At 35.9% G+C, this 22,331-nt stretch overlaps 1 protein-coding gene across 7 annotated transcripts in view; it reads left to right on the forward strand.

Annotated features, from left to right (window-relative positions):
• The window catches only part of Col11a1 (collagen type XI alpha 1 chain), a 183,247-nt gene that overhangs the window by 50,820 nt on the left and 110,096 nt on the right, over positions 1-22,331 (forward strand). Inside the window, exons 5-14 of one of the 7 annotated variants that reach the window (XM_045138399.1) lie at positions 5,977-6,102; positions 11,662-11,778; positions 12,052-12,204; positions 12,387-12,479; positions 14,210-14,464; positions 15,573-15,635; positions 17,373-17,414; positions 18,446-18,508; positions 20,650-20,724; positions 21,639-21,722. In XM_045138399.1, coding sequence (XP_044994334.1) covers positions 5,977-6,102; positions 11,662-11,778; positions 12,052-12,204; positions 12,387-12,479; positions 14,210-14,464; positions 15,573-15,635; positions 17,373-17,414; positions 18,446-18,508; positions 20,650-20,724; positions 21,639-21,722 — 1,071 coding nt within the window. The remainder of the gene's footprint in view (positions 1-5,976; positions 6,103-11,661; positions 11,779-12,051; positions 12,205-12,386; positions 12,480-14,209; positions 14,465-15,572; positions 15,636-17,372; positions 17,415-18,445; positions 18,509-20,649; positions 20,725-21,638; positions 21,723-22,331) is intronic. The other 6 variants (XM_004659073.2, XM_004659074.2, XM_045138400.1 and 3 more) reach the window with 6 other exon arrangements.

Genomic DNA, 22,331 nt, shown 5'->3' on the forward strand with positions numbered 1-22,331 from the left:
GGGGAGATATGAACAAAGATCTATTTATTCCAGATAGGGCATCAACAAAAGACTGAAGAAATAATTACACCAAAGTCCAGTTTGTGGAACCAGTGAGTTCCCTGCAGGAATATGGATGAGGGTGTATACATGAGCGTGGACGAGGAGTTATGTATAGAATCTTGGCTGAGAAGTTACTTACAGAGGGATGGGCGATGAGTTCCTTACACTGGCATGGTTGAGGAGTCACATACAGAAGCATGGGTGAGGACTTGGAGCATGGATGAGGAGATGCTAATAGAAGGATGGGAGAGGAGTTACTTACAGGAGGCCAGTGAGTAGTCACAGGAGTGTGGGAGAGGGGCTAAAAGACAATGGGCAAAGAGTTCCTCACAGGACCACACATGGACCACACAAAGGCAGCAGCAGCAGAAGCACAAAGCTCACCCAGCAAAGGTGACCACTTGCATCTCTTTAGCCCACTGCAGGACTTACAGGCACTTGAGCTGATAGGAGAATCTTTCCTTCCAAGCACTTCTTACTTCTCCTATTTCCTTGGGGAGAGGGCTTGTGGATATTAGAAGTTTCTGGAACTTCAGAAGACTTGTGAAGACGCCCAAGACTTGTTTAATTTCTGAGATGTAAGGAGCTTCATCTGTTTCAATTTCTAGACTGCTTTCAATCAAGGATGAACTGTATCCAGAGGAAATTGTTACACAGAACTAAATCATATGCTATGTACATATTATGCACAAATGCCTCATTCTCTTTGTCCAAATCTGACACTGAGAATTTCATAAACTGGCTACTGTGACTAGCTAAGGCTCATGGGAGTGTAGAAATCTTTCTTGGTGAGTCAAATCCCTTTGTCATCTATCCAAAGGCAGTACAACAGGATAATATGGAAATCTTACTTTAGTTTTTGATAAATCTTCATACTGATTTCCATAACGGCTGAGCTCATTTGCATTCCAACAAACAGTGTAACATCTCCTCCCCATGTCCCTGCTGGTATTTGATGTTGTTTGCTATCTTGAGGATAACCATTCTGACTGGGCTGGTGCTTGTTGCGCTTTTGGTTTATACCCTTTTCATGGCTAAGGATGTGTAGCATTGTTTTCTAGCATTGAATTGGCTATTGTACTTTTTTGAGTACTGGTTATTCAATTCATTTGTTCTCTTATTGACTTGGTTACCTGTTCTTTTGGTATTATACACACACACACACACACACACACACACACACACACATATATTTGTATGTATATATGTATATGTATATATGTATATATATGTGTGTATGTGTGTATAATTGATATGTATATATACTATATAGGAAATATATATTTATAGGATGAGAGATAAGGATGTTTCTTCAGCTTCTTCCATGTAGATAAACAGTTTTCTGAGTACTGTTTGTTGATATAACTGTTTTTACTTCAAACTCCTCAACCTTGTCCAGTTCATCAAAAGTATGTTTGTTGGTGCATGCCCGCCTTCTGAGCTCCCTGTGACAGTTTCTATTGTTTATACTAAAATCCTATTTGTAAAAGTCTGGTTACGCAAACGATACCTTGGAAACAGCAGCATTTGCTGAAAGTTCTGCTAGAAGGTCGGGAGCCAGGCATCTGCAGCTCTTTTCCTGTGAGGCCTCCGGCCATGTTTGCTTATTTGGTGTTCTCACTGAATTTCTGAGTTTGACTTTCCTCTTCTCATGGGAAGTATTGTATTAAGACCCAGTCTAATGACTTTATTTATCCTGAACTATTGGATTAAAGGCCTTAGGGTATCAACATAAATATTGTATTGGACAAAGCTCACCACATAGAACTCCAATGAGTTTATCCTGCCTTTTGTTATCATTGAAAAGCTATAGATTGCTATGGAGAGAGGTCTGGGCTGTCAGAGTAAGGAGAAATTTATTCCTGGTTCCTTATTACTTGTGTGGCCTTCAGTGATATTATCAGACACACTGACGTTTTTCTTAAGCAAAAAAAGTGAACTTACTCCAGAAATGATTAATAATTATTATTTTATGTGTTATAGTTGCAGTGATCTGTACCTAATTTCATACTTGCAAGTTTCAGTCTCCCTTCTTCTCTTTCCTTCCTAATACTAAGACTAGCACCCAGTTCTTCTTGGACAAGCGCCGCACCGCTGAGCTCAGTCCCCAACTTGCTTCTGCTTTTTCTCAGTCTTGGTGCTTCCCGGGCTCCCCTTGCTTACTCAGAACTGGGATGTGTGGCATCTCCCTACCTTGCTCACTCCCACATCTCCAGGGTTTCTCCGTGGCATCCGTTCTCTCATCAACAGCATCCAGTCAACCCAAAGTTCACAAATACTTTCTGCTAATATCGGTACTCTGTGAACTCTCGTTTGCTTCATTCATGCAACAGTTGGGTTGGTTTCAGTTCTTGAGATTTCTCAGATTCCAGACTGGTAGCTTCTGTGTTATGGTCCTTTGCTGTCTCAGTGGTTTTTAACAGTAGAATACTGGTCATCTCATTTCAGTGCTCAAAGCTTAAATGACACTTTGTAATTTTGGAGATATACTTCCTAAGCCAGAGTTTTGAAAACTTCCCTTCTTTTTTTTCTTTTTAAATTGATATCTTGTATTCCCACTTTCTACCTCTCTCTTTAGGTCCTTCTCTTCAGATACATACCTTATACACACATCACTGAGTGCATCATACAGCTTTGTGTCTCAAAATATGTCTTTTTTATTTAATCCAATTCCATAATATCATCTAGCTCTTATTTTCTCATAATATGACATGATGAATTTTTATTTATTTATTTGTAAGGAAAAAGAGACAGACACACACAGAGAGAATGGTCAGGGCCTCTAGCCACTGCAAATGAATTCCATATGCATGAATCTGGCTTTATGTGGGTACTGGAGAATCAGATCTGGGTCATTAGGCTTTGCAGGCAAGTACCTTAACTAATGAGCCTTAACTCCAGCTCCAACATTAAGAATTTTATAAAGAACATCCATTCTCATTGACATACCCACAGGTTTTATGTTAATCAAGACAAAAAAAATGTGCTTCATGAAATTCAGAAGCTAAATAAGTTTGTGGAGCAAGATTGAAGCATAAGTGATTCATTCTACCATAGAGTATTATATAATATTTAATAATAGAAGTTTCTGAAAATTACTGAGATATATAATCATTGTTTATTAAGAATCATCTTTTTCAGATATTATCTTGAGTAAATTGATCTTTCTTTAGAACATAAAAAGTGCAGGAATTTCATTATTACTAACAGTTTAGATCTTCTAAAGTCAGGGTGGAACTGAAAACTTTGTTGAAGACATAGTCACTAGCTGCCTGACATTTGAGACCACTGGACAATTATAATGGAATATTGATCTACCATCTGCATTAGCTATATGTAGTTATATCTGAAATGCTCCTGCCTTTCCTGTGATTGGTTTATGTTGCAAGCATCTAATCCATGCACATGCGATGTCAGTGTATAACATCTTGATCTTGATAGATCTTGAAATATGACAATGTATTTGATGGAATCCTGTTATCTGTTCTCTTCAGCTCACAAGTGATCTGCACAGCTCATTGGATGTCTAGACGTGGAAACAGTGTTTGTTGCATCTGATTGCACAGGCTCTTCCTGTTGACACACATTAGACCAATTTTAAACTCTGCATTCTCTCTCATTCTCTCAATGTATATGATTCTTCATACGTATACAAAATCTCAATCTGTTTTCAACTGTATATTTTATAGTGCACTATAGAATTACCTTCTTACGCAGAAAATACAAATATTCAGCTTCTATGGAGAATCACCATATAAGTGTGTAAATTAAAAAAAAAAAACACCCCAACACAGACAATTAAGAAATGATTTTCTTGTGTACCTTAAATTTTTGTTTGGAAAGTATCAGTATGATCATTTATATAATTAGGAAAGGCAGAAAATTTGGTGAGATTCTTTTGCAATGTATGTGATAGTCATCTATTTGCATGAGTGTGGTTTATACATGTCACTTTGCTTTCCTCTCAGAGGCCCCTTTGGCATCTCAGAAAATACAATAGTGTAGAGCAAATTGACTCAGCCATAAATCACAAAATAATTCCATCAAGTATCCGCTAGCTTTGACTTTTAGGATCATTAATAAAGATGCCTGCCTTTTTTATGTCTTACATGATACACCTGCCAGTTTTATTGGGTCACTCTCCCTTTTTCCAGATGTGGAAATTTTCATAACATTATTGAAGCTAAATACTTCTAGCTTATTCAACCTGTCATGACACTTGGTTTATTTACAGACTGTCTCACAACATGACATATGATTAATATCAAACACTCCAAAATACTTTCTGAGAAAAGTCATACTGGTTTTTTGTTTTTTTTTTTTTTTTTTTTACTGAAATTTCCCCTTTCTTTCCAGTACTATATTTTATGGCTATGAAACACCTGAAGGGTGGATTTATAGTGGAAAAGTTGAAGGCACTCCATTAGTGATGCCACATACCTTAAATAGAATAGTATGAAGGTAGGAAAGCAATATTCCTTTCAAAATATACTTAAAAACTAGAACCTGGATGAGAAGCTATTTTTTGTGTTTCAGCAATTAAATATGAGATTCTAGAATTTTTAGCTATGGACAGGTTATTAAGGGGTGTTAAATATGATCTCTCATCATATTCACTTCAACTATGTTGAAAGAATTCATTCACAATTCTAATTAACTAGTAAATTTAGTAGTTAGTGTTTCTTACTGAAGCTCAGTGATGTGCTTATTTGGTGATGTTCCATGTGGGACTGCAGTGGACTCCTTGTGTTTTGTGATTCTGAAGTATTGGATTTTGTGATTCTAAGGTATTCCTTTAGTTCTTTACTAAATTGTTATCAAACCCATATCTTTACATTTGAATCTTGGGATATTTATGCTGTTTGTCTTTCTCATTATCTTTGTAGACATTTCTTTTGATACTCATTCAATGTAATGAACATAGTTGATTAATACATATGTATAATTTGTATATATGCATGTGTGTGTATGTGTGTGTGTGTGTGTGTGTGTGTGTGTGTGTGTGTGTGTGTGTATGTATGGATGGACTAGAGTGTGGGTGCAGGTGGAGACCAGAGGTTGGTGTTGGATGTCTTCCTAAGTTTCTCTCTACCCTATTCACTAAGACAGTGTTTCTCAGTTGAACCCAGTCTCGCTAGTCTAGCTATCACGCTAGCCCAAGGGCTCCCCTGACTCTTCCTCCCCAGCACCAGGATTACAAAGGGGCTGCTACAACGACTGGGCATTAATTTAGTAACTTTGGTCCACTTGCGTGTATGTAACCACTTTTATCTACTGAGCCATCTCCCCATGCCCAGCTACATAATGTACTGACAAGGTCTCATACAAACTTGCCTAACAATAATTGTCCAGTGTAAATTAATTGACTATACCTTTTTGTATTGGAAGTGCATTGACTTTTACTTGCAATTCATCTGTCCTTTACTAATCAGAGTTAAATATGAATGCAGCCAAAACAAATTTTAAAATATTTATTTATTTGAGAGATAGAGAGGGGTGGGGAGAAAGAGAGAGAGTATGGGCACGCTAGGACCACCAGCCACTCTAAATAAACTCCAGCTACATACGCCACTTTGTGCATCTGGCCTTTTACAGGGGTACTGGGGAATTGAACGGGGGTTTTCAGAGTGTGTCAAGCACCTCTAATGGCTGATCAATCTCTCCAGCTCAGAATTAAATTTTAATGTGTGGATAAATATAGTACAGAATCTCTGAACTGGAAAATTATATGGGGTGGCTTGTTATCTACCGCTAATTTGTAAACCAAGCATAAGTTTATCTCCCAATCCTCTACAACTAATTTTTACATTATAGTAAGTGCGTGCTTTTTCATTTTTGGTATTTGAAAATTATCTCTACTTAGACCTGGAAGACTATCACCGTAGGTGTGCATTTTCGCACGTGCTGACTGCATCCGTGTCTGCTTCTTTGCAGGGGGACATTCAGCAGTTTCTGATCACAGGTGACCCAAAGGCAGCTTATGACTACTGTGACCATTACAGTCCGGACTGTGACTCTTCAGCGTCCAAGGCTCAGGCTCAGGAGCCCCAGATAGATGAGGTGAGGAGGAGGGTGGGGAAGGGCTCTGATTCTCGAATTGTGGACATGGTATAAACTTTGTTATGTCTTTGCTCTGTTACAGTCTGAAAGACTATCACCTATACTTTATATTTCATAGTCTATCTATATTTGTAGCAAGAAGCAATTTAAAAGTACATTGATGTAATGTTCTTTATTATTCTGATACTTAATTTGGTAAGAAACAGTGATATTTCACTTGTGTGCTGTGAATATGAACATACTTTTCAGGAGGGGGGTGTTGGTTTCTTAGATTTCCATCGCTACTCTTTATATTTAGATGGTCAGTAATACTTTAACATGAGGAAGTAGGTCTCTTAGTAGACTGACCATTTCCCCAAACTTTAATAATTTGTACATGTGAGAAAATTGTTATGAGAGTTGTCTTAGAGTTTCTAAGCTTTGTTGTTGAATAATCAGTTTTTTTCTTATCACTTACCATTTTTTTGTTTGCTTGTTTTCCTTTATTCATAGTGAAGCTAAAACTTAAGTGTTTTATTTTTATTCTTATTACCTGTTTTGATTTTTGAGGCAGGGTCTCACTCTAGCCCTTACTGACCTGAAATTCACTATGTAGTCTTAGGGTGGCTTTGAACTCATGGTGATCCTTGTGCCTCTACTCCAAGTGCTGTGATTAAAGGTGTGAACCACCATGCATGGCAGAGTTTTATGTTTTAGTCAATAGCGAAATTATTTTCTGATTGTTTTCTTGAAACTAAGAGCTTTAGATTTAAGACGGGGCTAGAATTTTATTCCTCCTTAAGATATAGTGAGTTATTACTTTGAGTTTTATTATTTATTTTATGTTTTATTTATTATTAAAAGTGAGTTTTAACAATTTGGAGTAGTTTAAGATCTTATTACTTGGTTTATTCTTATCTGTGAACTGGATTAAGGGTAGTTATTTACAATTCAACTTTTTAAAAAATTCCACTTCTAGTTTTAATGTATGCCATGGAATTCTGTTGCACTAATATTTTCCATAACTTAATATTAGTGCTTATTTTCAAATCAGGATAAAGTCTTAAGAAACCAATGGAAGGCCAATATGAAAGGACACAGAAAAAAATACTTGGATATTTTGTTTACCTATTTCATAGAGCTTAAGTCCCTCATTCTTTTGATTTCCTTATAATTCACTAAAATATGTTTTTTGGTAAATTCTATGAGAGGAGAAATAATCAGGTTTTTATATCTGTAAGGTTATGGGATAACTTAATTTTAACATTAATAGCACCTTCTTCCCCATTTTATTGCTACTGTGTTAGTTAAGCTGTTTTAATTTAAATTAAAATTGTTTTATCCAACTTATGACCATTGTAAAGTAAACTTGCCTTATTCTATTTTAGTTGTTGAAACATCAGCTTAACATGATGTTAAGATGTTAAATTTGCTTTTTCTAGATCATTTGATGAGAAAAATAGCACCCTACTATACTAGACACTGTAAGAAAATCTGGCAGTGCCGGGATGAGTCACAGTTGGTATTTGTTTCTGTGTTGAATGCCTCACAATGAAGACATTTATCTTAATTTTCTAAGGAAGAATCATTCCTAACTACATATTACCATATCCTATTAAACATAAGATTTGCATTCCACTGTAGTATTATGAACAAGTTACACTTATTAAGCACTTCCTTATATTAGCTGTGAACTGTAGCTGTTAGCTTGGCATTATATTCTGAATGTGCCTTTTCATCATTGATCTTTCGTGCTACAACTAACCCAACTAGCAATGCCATGTTGTTCGTCTCTGAAGAAATAAAGTACAGCATGGAACATACATCATGTATGTTGTACTTTATAGTGTGAAATATTCTACTCATGAATTTGTGCACTTGTATTTCTTAAGCTAATCCAGTTACTTTTTCCAACTTTTCATTTTGCTCAGATACTGTACTTAAGTAACATATCTAATCCAGGCTAAAAGTTAGTTGTGTGTTTGACACACCTGCCCTCATTGTCTGTCATGGAATTATAGCCATATAAGGTGGGGAGGCCTCACCTTAGTGGTAATATCATGAAACTTGAATTGTATTTTAATCTCCTTGATAAAAATGTGTACTTAACACCAATAGTGTGGTGACTTGGGGCTGATGCTTCCATATTCAACTGTCTTCATACATTGTAATCAATTAGATATTAAATTTACATCCCATTCCTTCATAATGCATCACTCATTTTAGCAGTCCACATATCCAAAAGCAATTGGTATTTTTTCTATTAAGGTTTTAAAAGGAAAATGAAGCAAAGGAAATTCTTTATCAAAGTCTTTAAGAAGGCATTGAGTCCCCAGAATGGCATACTGTGATCACCTTATCACTTAGTGTTAGCTCATGCCACATTTTTTTAACTAAAGAAAATGTGTGTCCTTTCCAGAAGAAAAATCCTACTTCCGTGTCACTGTCTAATTTCTGCCGGCATGCTCACAGATCCGACATGAACTCCTCGGACCCATCATGCTGTCCAGGAAATATTCTTCTCACTGATTACTTCTACATCTCTTCTCTTCCTGTTTTCAGTCCATCTTCAAATTTCTGTAGTGAAAAATATGCCTTAAGGCTTCATGAATACCCAGGCATGACTTAGTCATGCTAAATCTTATAAGAAGGTGTGCTGCGCAGGTAGGGAGGGGAGGGGCGTGAAGCAGCGCTCTTGAGGGTGACTCTAAGGGGAGTGCTGAATGAAGGACGCACCTCAGTGGCTGAGGAGGCACCCAGGCCATTTCCTCCACTTCCCCTCAAGCATCCCAGTAGTTCTTCATTCAGAAATGAGCCCACATCAGAGGGAATTTTGAAGATTAGAGGAGAAAGTGTGACAATAAATTACCTTCTTGTTTTGACAGTGGCCTACAGGTACCTCTCCTAGTACTGGAACTTAGTTTAATGTGCTCACATTGTGCTTTTGAAAACTGGATTTGTGTGCCTCCATCACTTCCTGGTTTTATGAGTTCATAGCAAATGCTCATGATTTTGAAAGCTTGCTTGCTTTTAATACTCGAAGGCACAAAGTGTCACATGTTTTTCCATATTTTATTTTAAGCCAGCAACTCGTACCTATAGACATTCGGTATTTATTTCATCATGAGTGACTATACCTACAGAAATATTCCTAGTTAAATAGATACAACCTCCTTTGATTTGTCCAGTTAATATGTAGCTAAATTTCTTTATGAATTATTTATTAATAAGGGTTACAATGGAGGTTGATGATTTGTTACATGCCTGTTATTCCATGACTTGATAGGTGTAGGCAGGAGAATCAGGAGTACAGGGCCAACTCTTGCTAAATTTCAAGTTTGAGAGCTCCTGGGCTACATGAGACTTCTTAAACATGTGCATGCACACACAACAAAACATATAAAAAATTATAATTCCTTGTTGTAGGTATTTTGTCTATCTTGTAAAGGTATTAAAAAGTGATATTTTTACATTCGTTTTTCTATTCTAACAAATTCTATGTACATTCTAATAAGCTTAACACTTGTTAAAATTACAACCCATGGTGGCACACTCCTTTAGTCCCAGCACTCGGGAGGCGGAGGTATGAGGATTGTCGTGAGTTCAAGGCCACCCTGAGACTATAGTGAATTCTAGGTCAGCCTGGGCTAGAGTGAGATCCTACCTCGAAAAACCAAAAAAATAAAAAAATAAAAATAAAACTACATTCCATATGTAGTCAATGTAAATGAAGTTAGTAGCAGGGTCAATTGTGAACTTGCTTATGAATTTTGTCAAATTATTTTGACCCTTACAAGCATAATAAAGAAATGTGTATGTTGTTATTTAATTAGAACATCTAGCTGGATTTTCCAATAACATTCATTTTTTCAAGCATATGTCATAAAAGGTCCATTGTACCAAACCACCCCAGGCCAGTTTGGACATGTCTCAGTACCTGTCTGAATTGCATTGATTTGCACAGCTATATCTTGTGGCACTTTGTAGAGGGTACCGTGATCAAAACTTTCCCAAAGATTCATCATCAGTCTTGTTGGCAGATTGTAATGCATTAGTTAAAAGCCACAAAAGAAGTTTATGGAGAAATATTTACATTATTACCATATTATTTAGGGAATTATATATAGAACACCTTCAGCATTTATATGTATATATTCTGGGGTTTTAACTCATTTCATTTGGTGCTTAATTTTTATGAAGCATATGACTTTGGTGCTTATAGTTGTTTTAATTACAAACAAATCTCAGGCTGGAGAGATGGCTTAGCAGTTAAGGTGCTTGCCTGCGAAGTCTAAGGACACATGCTCAGATCTCCAGGTACTATACAAGGCATCCTCACAATGACACCAGCACGCAATGCCACCTATGCACACAACATCTGGAGCTCATTTGCAGTGGCTGACTCCCCTGGCGTGCCCATTGTCTGTCTGTCTATCTCTCTTTCTGCCTTTTCTCTCTCTCTTTCTCAAATAAATTAAAAAATTCTTAACCTGGTTCATAGCACTAAATTAGTATTTTATTTATATTTAAAATTTTCATGAAGATAGCACTGGAGGTAAATGCATAATTTTGCTTCATCATTCAATATATACTGGCCATGCTTGATCTCTATATAAAGAAGCGTATTTCTCCCTCAATTACATTATTTATAAGAACCTAGGGGAAAATGTTAGTTTTCAACATAAAATTAATTTAAATATTTAATATATGTAAGTGGGCTCTTGTTTTAATGGAGAGTAATTTCAAATTGATATGATGAATTAAAATATATAATATATATAGTTATTATTATATATATTATATATATATAATTATATATAATGCATATATAATTATATATCATATATAATACATATATAATATATATAATATAATAATTTGAATATTTAAAGCTTCCACAGTACATTGACTGTAGGTAAGTTTATATAGATCAGAGAATTCAGAATAACTTTTAGATCTTATTGTTCCCTGTGGTTACCATCTTCCAAATGTGATGCAAATTTACTTCTTGTTTTTACCTCCCCTTTCACACAATAGATGTGAAAATATATTTATACTTTAAGATATTACTGTTTACATTTTAAGTATATTGTTTACTTTAAAAAGTACCTTTTGAGATCACTCTCGTTGTTATTTTGTTTTTGCTGGACACAGTGCCTTTTGCATGGTAGGTCATGGTCACGCACTGACATATAGACCCAGTGAAGTTATTTTTCTTACTGGGGACCTTCACACCAAAATCTTTATAATTCAAAATCGATATGAGCATTTCACAGCTATGTCCAAAAACGTGGAAGGATATTTAAACTCATATTCAATAATTAATAAAAGTTTGAATCAGTGTTCAAACTTTTATTTTGCTCACCATCCTAATCACTATTCTTCTCTTGGAAACCTTGCTTGGCAAGTTATTATACTCTGTATGTGACAGTATAATACTTTTGTGTTATGCAAGACAACTTCTAAAGAAGTGTCACCCTGTCTCTTAACATTTACTTGAAGTAAAAGTTAAGAAGACGGCTTCCACTCTCTCACTTGCAGCTAACCAAGTTGCCTGGTATTTTCTCCCTTGCGATGCAGTATGCACCCGAGGATGTAATCGGATATGGGTATGAGGATGGGAACACAGAATATGAAGAGGCTGAGGGTGTGACAGGGACACCCACTGTAGCTGAGGAGCCGTTCGCACAAACGGAGGTAACAACAAAGCCGTGTCACGTGTGTGCTGAACTGCTCTTGTCCCTGCTTGTGATTCCTCATGTGGACTCTTCCTCAGTCTTATCCCACACCTGGCATTCATTCATTTTCCTAATAACTAGAATTTTTTTTAACAGAACCTGCCCTGCAGATCGCTGCCTGTTTTTTTTTTTTATTTTTTATTTTTCCTTCTACATAATCCTCCTTTCATCCATGCTCTTTTTCCCCCTTCTCAACTTATGTTTTCCATTCCATCTTTCATCACATTTACAGAAAAGGAAATCCAATTTCAAAAAGAAGACGAGGACACTGGCAGCTAACTCAAAGGCCAAACCTAAAAAGTTTACACCCCCCAAATCTGAAAAGCTTGCATCCAAGAGGAAGAACAATTATCAAGCAACAGCCAGAGCCCAGCTAGGGGTCCAGGTAGCTAAGCTCAGACGATCAAGATCTGTCCTGGATGAGCTGGAAGATCTCTGATGATGCATCTTAGTCTTAGATAAATACTCCTTTGGCTAATCCTGTAGCCCGATTCAATCATGATTTTTATTTCTTCTACAGTTAATTTGCACGTTTATAAATTGTTTCCTTTATGAATTTGTCACTAGGCAAATATTGTGGATGATTTTCAAGATTACAACTACGGAACCATGGAGCCTTACCAGACAGAGGCTCCTAGGCGGGTTTCTGGAACCAATGAGGTAATAAGCACAGGCAGTGTTTTATCACATGAGTAACTCTTCATAACCTTTACTGTGTCTTGATATATTTCATGCTGGGAGAGCCCATAAAGTCTGAGACACTTTTGTTCCATTACAGAGGCAAGAGAAACAATAACATTGATTCATAATTACTAAATCTCTTCATTTGAAATCAATGTCAGTTGAGGTTTTGCATGAGGCTGCTTCATGCAAACAACAAGTCTGTCAAAGTACACTGGTTTCTGTCATGTTCTTGATTGCTGCTAAAACTGAGCAAGCTTTTCAACATGTTACAGAGTACTGACGATATGATCCTTCTGTGAGAAGAGTCCTCTGACATGAAAATTGTATCAGTTGATACAATTAGAATTTTCTTCTGTTTGATGCATTTTGATGACTATAAACATCTTGAGAAAATGTAATCAGTAGATTTTAATAACTACTTACATTTCTAAAATTGTTTAGAATGCAATGTTAACTATAGTTCAAGTATATTAAATGTGCCATTATTTTCTATAAAGTGTTTCTGTTTGGCAGGTACATATTAGTCTTCCTGAATTTTATATTGCACTTGCATATTGATCTTGAAAAAAAAGTCAAGAGAAAAGTAAGCTTAATTGTATTAAATATTGACACATTCTTTAGAATATTATTAAAATAAGGAAAGTATTTATGAACAACTTACTCATTTGAAGTGTACATAAAGTATGTCTTAGTGAGACAGATAAACTCAATAGCACTTTGAATGTAAATGAATAATTCATAATGATAAACATTTAGGATGTGAATTATGAATGGATGGATTTTAAGTTGTACCACATCCAATCAATCACTTTCTAACAGAATCTCCTGAAGTTCCTGATGTTCATTTGCTTTCTCAAAATCCTACAACTCAGTACCAAGAACAGAACTTCCTGGTCATAGATAACACAAAAAGTCTGTGTAAAATGTGCAATCTCTAATAATTAAAGTATGATCATAGTTTATAAATTAATAATCTACCTACATATTTTCTTTCAAATGATGTTAAATAACATTACTTATTTAATTAGTAGTACTTTCATTCTAAAGTCAGTATATTCTACAGAACAAATTATTTAAAACTAAAATTAAAAATGCAATAAGGTAAATTATTGAATTTGAATACTATCCATTTCTTTGTCTTAAAATTTTGAAGAGTAGAATTTAAACTTTATTAATATTGGAGAATTCTGACATAATACTACTTACTTATATACAATATTCAGTGTAATCCCTGCAATAATAAATTTATCTAATATGGGCATTCACATTTCACTTATGGGACTGAATATTAAATTATATGACTTATCGTAGTAACAATTGCATTTTACAATAACATTCCTTCGATTTGAAAACTAAGCCAATGATTAGCTATATGCACAATTTAATTCTTCAGAGCTTATACTATAATGTAAATGCTGAATTGATCAACAAGATTTTTCCCCTAGGGGAAGCAAATACACATGCTGACTCCATGTGAATATTTGCAGTTTATTAGAAGTGCTTTGAAAGCAATATGTCTTTGTACATGCTGATGTACAAGTGTATTTCTTTCAGTGGTACTGAAAGGCCTCCTTTCTTGGCCTTCAGTCTTGCTTGAGTAGTAATAAAATCTTGTCACATGCCATCAAGCTGTGATCATCAGTGCTTACCATGCTTACTAACAGCGGATCTCATGTTCTCCAACCCTTGCCACTGAAAACGCATAGCCAATTCCTGAAGAAGAAGGTTTTATGGAAGAATATCTAACTGGAGAGGATTATGATCCCCAGAGGAAAATTCCAGAGGATCCTCTATACGAAAACAAGGAAATAGACGGCAGGGACTCTGATCCTCTGGTAGATGGAGATGTAGGCGAGTATGATTTTTATGAATATAAGGAATATGAGGAGAAGCCAACGAGCGCCCCTGACGACGAGTTTGGCCCAGGTGTGCCAGCGGAGACCGATTTCACAGAAACAAGTGTAAGTCTGCAACACGCTGTGTCACTGTCTCCCGGGGGAGCGTTTTCTTGTCATCTGGCTGTCCTTCCAGGTTTGAAACGCAGTCTTCTACCAGTGTGAATATTGAGCCTCATGGGACCACTGTGATAGACTCTTCCCAATGGGAGCCTCCAGCTGTTGTCTCGGGTGCTGTACTGCAGTCTTCATTGAAAGTGTAACATAGGACAGAGATAGACCCAAGATGGCATGTCATTATGATTATAATAGTCATTATTATCTCGACTTCTAGGACTAATTCTACTTTTTAAATTGAATCTGATGATTTTATATCTTTAAATATTAATTGTGGCAACACATACCTTTATCTCTCTAGGATGCCTTTTATTGTATTGTCTTATTATTTGTGTAGGATGTATGTGCATGTATGTATGTGTGGATATGTGTGTGTGAACATATGCCAAGGTGTGTGTGTGTCCACATGGAGCCAGAATTTGATGTTGAGAATCTTCCTCAATTGCTTCCCATCTTATTTATTAGGGGTGGGGCAAGACTGAATATGATTGAGGCTGCCAGGGCCTCTTGCCACTGTAAGTGAACTCCAGATGCATGCACTGCTTTGTGTGTTTGGCTCTATGTGCGTCCTGGGGAATCCAACCCAGGTTGCTAGGCGGGGCAGGCAAGCATCAGTACTGCAGGGCCGTCTCCCCAGCCCACTTCCCATCTTACTTATTGAGACAGGATTTCTCACTGCACCCAAGGCTCAGTGACTTGGCAGGTATCCATCTTGCCCTGGAGATCTGCTTGTCTCCACCTCCAGATTATTGGGATCTAAGGCACCTGCTGTTAGGCCTGGCGTTTTACTTGGGTGCTAGGGATCCGAACTCAGGTCTTCACACGGGCTATCTCCCAGTCCTCTGTAATGCATTACAAAGAGGTAGCCGTTCAGTCCTCATTTACTACTTAGTATTAATGTTTAATTTGCACTATTAACATCATTAATAAGCTTCTACTTTAAACAGAACACACATCCTACTAGGTGTTTTAAATACATCCTAATGAATGACTTATCTTTTTTTTTAAATGGAAAATGGCTTCAGTTGTTTGAAGATGTTTTGTTTTGACTCAACAGATCAATGGCCATGGGGCATATGGACAAAAGGGGCAGAAAGGAGAACCAGCTGTGGTTGAGCCTGTAAGTGCTGATGCAAATATAACTTTTTATACATTGGTACAGTTGTTGAGCATATGTTAACAATCACCATTTGCCTTATGTTATTAAGTTTATGCATGTAGTCGTTGGATGTTCTGATGTCCTTGTGTGCATGATTTCTCCCAAACCAGTACATGTGCAATGCCCTTTCTGGAAAGTACAATTTCAAACAACCACCCCCCCAAATTAAAAATGTATTATTTTTTGGAATTTGCTGGTGGCTGACATTTGTCTGGGAGTCTAATTCTCTCATTTTCCATCCAAGAAATAAGAGGTCTAAAGGGTTAAGTATTTATTTTGAAGCCTCAGATATTTGGTTGTTGAAATCTCACATTAGTTTAGCTCTTCTAATTTCTAATCTTTGTAGTTATGTTATTATAAATATAGCCTAATTTGTGCAGATCCAAACTGGTCATATAATGTGAAAGAATATTTTTTCTTAACTCGTTTCTTTTCCTTCTATGCTTATGTTGAGTCCCACATTACTTCAAAATATAATTCTAATTTGTTTTCCCACCACTATCATTAATGGAATTAGTAAGCAGTACATTCTTACAGAAAACAATATTAATATTCTCCTGATCAACCATCACCTTTGGAAAACAAAAAAACATTAAAGTTGGAGGGATGTATGTTTAACTGCTTGCCTCAGAGGCACAGAATTGTTTTGGAAACTAAAAGAGCATATTTTAAAATATAAAGATAAAAATAAAGAACAAAACAATACCTGTAAGGACCTTGTTACCTATTTTCCACATCACTACGGAATCAGAGAAAGCAAACCACATGCTCTTCTTCTCAGAATGAATTTGTATTTGTTACAATTATCAACATTTTAAGACACATTCATCATAGTTCCTACCTGTAGCTTAATCATGAACTATGAATAATAGAGTTCTTATCTTAAAGTAGTGTTCTCTGCCTTATATCATGTTGCCTCCACATTTTGTTTTATTATTACTCTTTATTTATTTTTGTTTCTTTCAAGAGAGAGTCTCACTTTAGCCCAGGCTGACCTGGAACTCACTCCTTCCTGAGGCTGGCCTTGAACTCATGGTGTTCCTCTTATCTCAGCCTCCTTAGTGCTGGTAGTAAAGGCAGACCTAACTTTCAGTATTTTGTTTTTCTGTGTTTTCCTGTCCATTTCTGGAATTGGGCTATTTACATGGCACTTACTTTCAATCATTCATTTTTCCTCTCATGAGTTCATCAGTTCACACACCCAGCATTTACAGAGCTCCTGTTTTGTGATAGTCATAATTCTGAGTACTAGGGACACCTTGGTCACATGTCTTTTGTTCCATTTTGGGGGGCTCTTGAGCATATGCTGCTTTGTTGCATTATTTATCTGAATATTCATTTTCCTTAATTAGTGCATAGGTCCTGTCAGTGCAAAATAATGTCTGCTTTCATTTTTAATTTCATTTCCTCTTGGAATCATATTTATAGTTGATTTATATAATATCAATATAGAATGCACCGCTTTTGGTTTTTGGAGGTAGGGTCTCTCACAAGCCCAATTGATCTGGAATTTACTACATAGTTTCAGGCTGGCCTAGAACTCATAGTAATCCTCCTACCTCTGGCTCCTAAGTGCTGGGATGAAAGGCTTGCGCCACCACGCCCAGCTTAGAATGCACTTTTTAAGGTACGCTGTTCAGTGTTCTCTTATGTCCAGTTAATCTGCTGAGGGTCACATCACCTATCTCTCTGTTTTAGGGAATGCTTGTGGAAGGACCACCTGGGCCAGCAGGACCTGCGGTATGTAATTGATTTTAATTTTTTTTGTTTTGATTTTTTTAAATTATTGAATACAAGAGTTCTGTCTTGTAATTGGATTATTGTAGTTTAGGCTAATTTGAATTCTAGAGCAAACATTTGAACGGAGGAGCTGGCTGACTTCCTGACCTGATGCCCATCAAAGCCATAATCTTTAGAGGACTGGAGTTACATTTTGACCAGTTTTTTTTTTTTTCTGTAATTTAACTAACTCTACCACTTTTCATTTTTCTATGTGAATATTATAAATGCAAACAAGACTTTTTTTTTTTTGAGGTAGGATCTCACTGGCTATGGTAGTGGAGGCTGGCCTGGAATTCACAGTCCTTCTGACTCAGACTCCTGAGTTCTGGATGACATGTGTGTGCCACCATGGCTGGCAGCTTCATTCTTTTTATGAAGGATGTACAATTATAGCTCAGTCATGAAAATGATAATTCTAGGGAAGCAGTAGCTGCCTTGATTATACTTTTATCCTAAGTCACTGTCAGTTTCCTTATAAGGTGGATGTTACTCAGTATGTCATTGCAGGTAGCCAGGTGTAGTAATTGCACACTGATTTGCTGTGTGTGATTAGCTAATTGTTGTGCATATGAAATTACATATTATCCTGATAATTTCAAATTGCAATATAAATATTAAAATAAATACTGACAAGCCAAATGATTTCTGCTTTTAACACTACTACCACAGTTTTATGGTTTCATGAATAACCATTTCCTCAGGAAGGACAGGGCACCAACTTCCATCTGAGGGAACTGTCACGGGTCGGCTCTGCTTCCCGGGTTTCCTTGCAATGCCACCTCACTGAACACAGCTTCATAGAGGAGCCCTTGTGCTGACTAGAGTGGTTCTATATGTTGTCTTTTCACAGCAAGCTAAATAGGGTGATTGTTTGGGAGAAAAGAGTATATTTATGAAATATAAATAAAGTACCCTTTGATTTTTTTTAGTATTCTGAATTTGTCTGAATACTAATGAGTTTGACTGATCATGGTCTGTTTTTCCTGCAGGGCCTTATGGGTCCTCCAGGTTTACAAGGACCCTCTGGACCCCCTGGTGACCCCGGTGATAGGGTAAGTGAAGGGTTGTCCCATTACAAATGTGTGAAATACATACTTAGAATAATGAAAGTGCAGTTTACAACTTTAGCACTTTAGCCTTCTTGTGCACAGGAGGAGAGGAGGACATTCCACAAACGCAGTGTTGGGCAGCGTGTGCATTAACTTTTCAGACTTAAGCAAGGCTACAGAAAGTTTACCCGTGACAGGATTCGACACTTTTGTTTTCAGTTTTCATTTGTCCACAAACCATTTATAGTAAATTCACTTCTTCACAGTTCAATTCGAGATATATTCTCCTGGCATTCTTAGGGGTATGTAGTTGGCATGCTGTTGGAATGTGTTAAGAGAGCTGGCCACAGTGTGCAGAGCATGATTGAGTTATATGATGCTATAAGTCAATATACAAGGTTTCTCCACATGGCCTGTAAAGTTCTTTCCCTTTTTTATTATTTCTGAAAATAGTCATAATTATGTACTTAGTTCTTTTCTTCTAAAAGCAGTAGTTAAGAGATACAACTGATTTATACTTTTCATACACTTATAATGGAAAAGTGAACACTTTGAAATATTTCATTGATCCTAGTCTAAGCGAGAGAGTTAATTAGAGTTAGGGGCATAAACAGTATATTATGCAAAATGCATTTTTTTCTTTTGTGGGTAGCTATATATCATATCTATTTTCATTCAGACCTTAGTTTTTTTAAGTCCCTTTAGTTAATATTTCTTAATTTGAAATTCTACCATTTTTTCATCAGACCTTTTTTTAGGTTCTATAAATTGTTGATTAAAACCTCAATCTCGGTTATCACTTAAACTCTACACTGTGCTTGAGAAATGCAGATGTATAAATGATCTGACAAACTTGGGAATTTTTTGTTAAAAAGTTTTTTTTTCAATAAATTATATTAGACATTTTAGACCATGAAATGATGCTTTAATTATTGAAACTATAATTTAAACTTTCTTAGAAATTTCTTTATAGCTTACAGAGAACCTATTTAAAAATATTTTAAATAATGTATGATCTTGCCCATCTGCAGGCAATGTTAAGTCTGAGAGTTATTTTTCATAATATCATTCGAATATTGCGGCTGCCTTATTATGTCATGTATATTATTTGACTTAGTTCCTTTTAACATAGTTATTATTTTTAGACTTTGTTCCCTTTCCTGCTCTATGTGACTAAAGTCTCCTCTTACTGAAAGCTGGTGGACATACTTCATGCATAGTTGTTTACTGATAGGTTCATATGCTCTTTATAATCACAAACATATGTATTGTTATCATGCATGTTTTTACAGTGTGCTCATGTAGGCATACATATATGCAAGCAATAACTATTGCTTCACTAAGGTTACAAGACAAATTAGGGAATATGACAAACAGTCAACACCTGAAGATCAGTGATTATATTAATAGAATATCTATTTTGAAGACAACATTTAAATAACCAAAATATATACTTATCATATGTATCTTATTTAAAAGATGTCATTTATGAATTTATTAATAAATATTTATACATTGCTAAGATTCATTAATTTAATTTACAAATCATATGTTTATCCTCAACACTTCTGGGTTCACTCTAGGAATCTGATTTGGTTTCATTTGTCTGATGCTCACTGATTCATTCTAGAATATAGTAAAGTCATCCTACACAACTTAAACTCTAAACTTTAAGCAATATTCACATCTTAATTTGATTCTACAATAATATACACGAATAGTTGAATTCACACGAAATTATTCCAGTGGAGGAAAATGCCTTCTACATTCACTTATCTAAAGGATATTACTGGGATGGGGAGATGACTTAGCAGTTAAGGTGCTTGCCGGCAAAGCCAAAGGACCCAGGTTCAATTTCCCAGGACTCACGTAAGCCTGATGCACAAGGTGGCACATGTGTCTGGAGTTCATTTGTGGTGGCTTGAGGCCCTGGAGTTGCCCATTCTTTATCTGTCCCTATGCTTCTCTCTTTTTTTTTTTTCTCTCTCTCTCAAATAAATAAATAAAAATAAAAATGTGTAAAGATTACCCAACCTGAAGAGGAGAGATGTGAATTAGAAAACACATAATCAACTATTACAAGTTACTGTTCTTCTAACATATTTTATTGATTTATTTTGTGTCTTTTTACTTCACTTTATTAGGGGCCCCCTGGACGCCCTGGCTTACCAGGGGCTGATGGTCTACCTGGTCCTCCTGGGACTTTGTTAATGTTACCGGTATGTTCTTTTGTTGTTGTTAATTATGGTTTTTGTAAAGTTGACTTAATGGTACGTCACTGTCTATTCAATCAGAAAATACTGCTTATACAACCATCCCAAAGAAACCTTGCTATAAGGTGAAAATGTATAAATTCGAGCAGACCTTGGAAACTAGGGGATTTTTACCAAACAAAACGGGTAAACATCAATTTTGCAGTTAAAGTGTTTTGTGTGTTTGATTATTCTTTGTCAGTGTCATGTTTCAGGGTTTCATTTCTAATCATGGTGTTAGTCCAGTTTATTCCATTCACACCGTTCCTGTGTCATTTAGTGTTAGCACAGTTTTTAACCACATTATTGACAATCACATTTCTAAAAGAGGTTATGTCTATATTGTCATTATTCATTGCTAAATATAATTGGACTTACTATTTACTAGAGTCCTTTGTAAAATTATCAGCCTAGTGTTATAGAAGGTATATTTATCAGTGTAAATTCAGTAGAGTTTAAAGAAAAATAAGAGTGAAAAATCAATTCATATTGGGTTAAATCAGAGCTTTGTAGTTTTATGCACGAATGATAGGAAAGGTTTGTGCACTGTCTCTCTCTCAGTTTGTGTGTGTGTGTGTGTGGTGCATATGAAATTTTTACCAGTGAATTTTATACTGTAGCTAGTATTTCTGCAGGACAAAAGGACATCAATTTTCCAGAATATCAGCAATAATATGTTTTGATATTGGAAATAGATTTCTAATCCCTTTTAAATTTATAAAATGTAATGCAGAGAATTTCTATAAGAGGTAGAAACAGAATTTAAAACACAAATATAATGATTCATATAGAATTACTTGGAACTTTTGTAACCTGTCACTAACCCCTAATTCCAGGAATTTGACAATGGCCCGTTCTGAGCTTCTGTTATCTCTTCCCAGTTCCGCTATGGTGGTGACAGCTCCAAAGGACCCACCATTTCTGCCCAGGAAGCCCAGGCTCAGGCAATTCTTCAGCAGGCCCGGGTAAGAGAGCGGGGAGCACACTCTTACACCACCTGGTCTACATCACACAGGAGTGTGCATGTCTGCGGAAGACTCCACCATGATGAACTGAATGCTTCAGAACTGCATGTGAAATTTGCTAGGGAACATCACGGAAATAAAGCATATTCTCCCCTCCAGTAATGATACTTACTGGATGAATGAAAACTACTAACCCTTGTGACATTTCCATATGAAATTATGCCAGGTTCCCACCATAACACACAGAATTTCTACACTTTAAAAGATTAGCAACAGATTTACCTGTTTGCATATAGCACTTTTCATCGTATTAGTTTTGTCAGCTAATGCATTGATTATAATTATGCAATAATTACAAGAAACGGTATGAAAGAAAATTTTCCCTCTTACTCTTCTTCCATATTAAGATTGCTTTTATTAGCCAATTTTATTTTATTATAAGAACATATTAAAATATTAAGATTATTTTTATTTTCAATTTTTTTATTTAAATGTACATGAGAAAATCAGGCAATAAACAAGTTAGTTATAATGCATATAACATTTTTATTCATATCATCAGATTTACTTTTCAAGAAAGAAGTCAATGCAAGCTTTATGAATGATATG

Source organism: Jaculus jaculus, chromosome 19 (genome assembly GCF_020740685.1).
Source record: "Jaculus jaculus isolate mJacJac1 chromosome 19, mJacJac1.mat.Y.cur, whole genome shotgun sequence".
In the NCBI taxonomy this organism is placed as follows: domain Eukaryota; kingdom Metazoa; phylum Chordata; class Mammalia; order Rodentia; family Dipodidae; genus Jaculus; species Jaculus jaculus.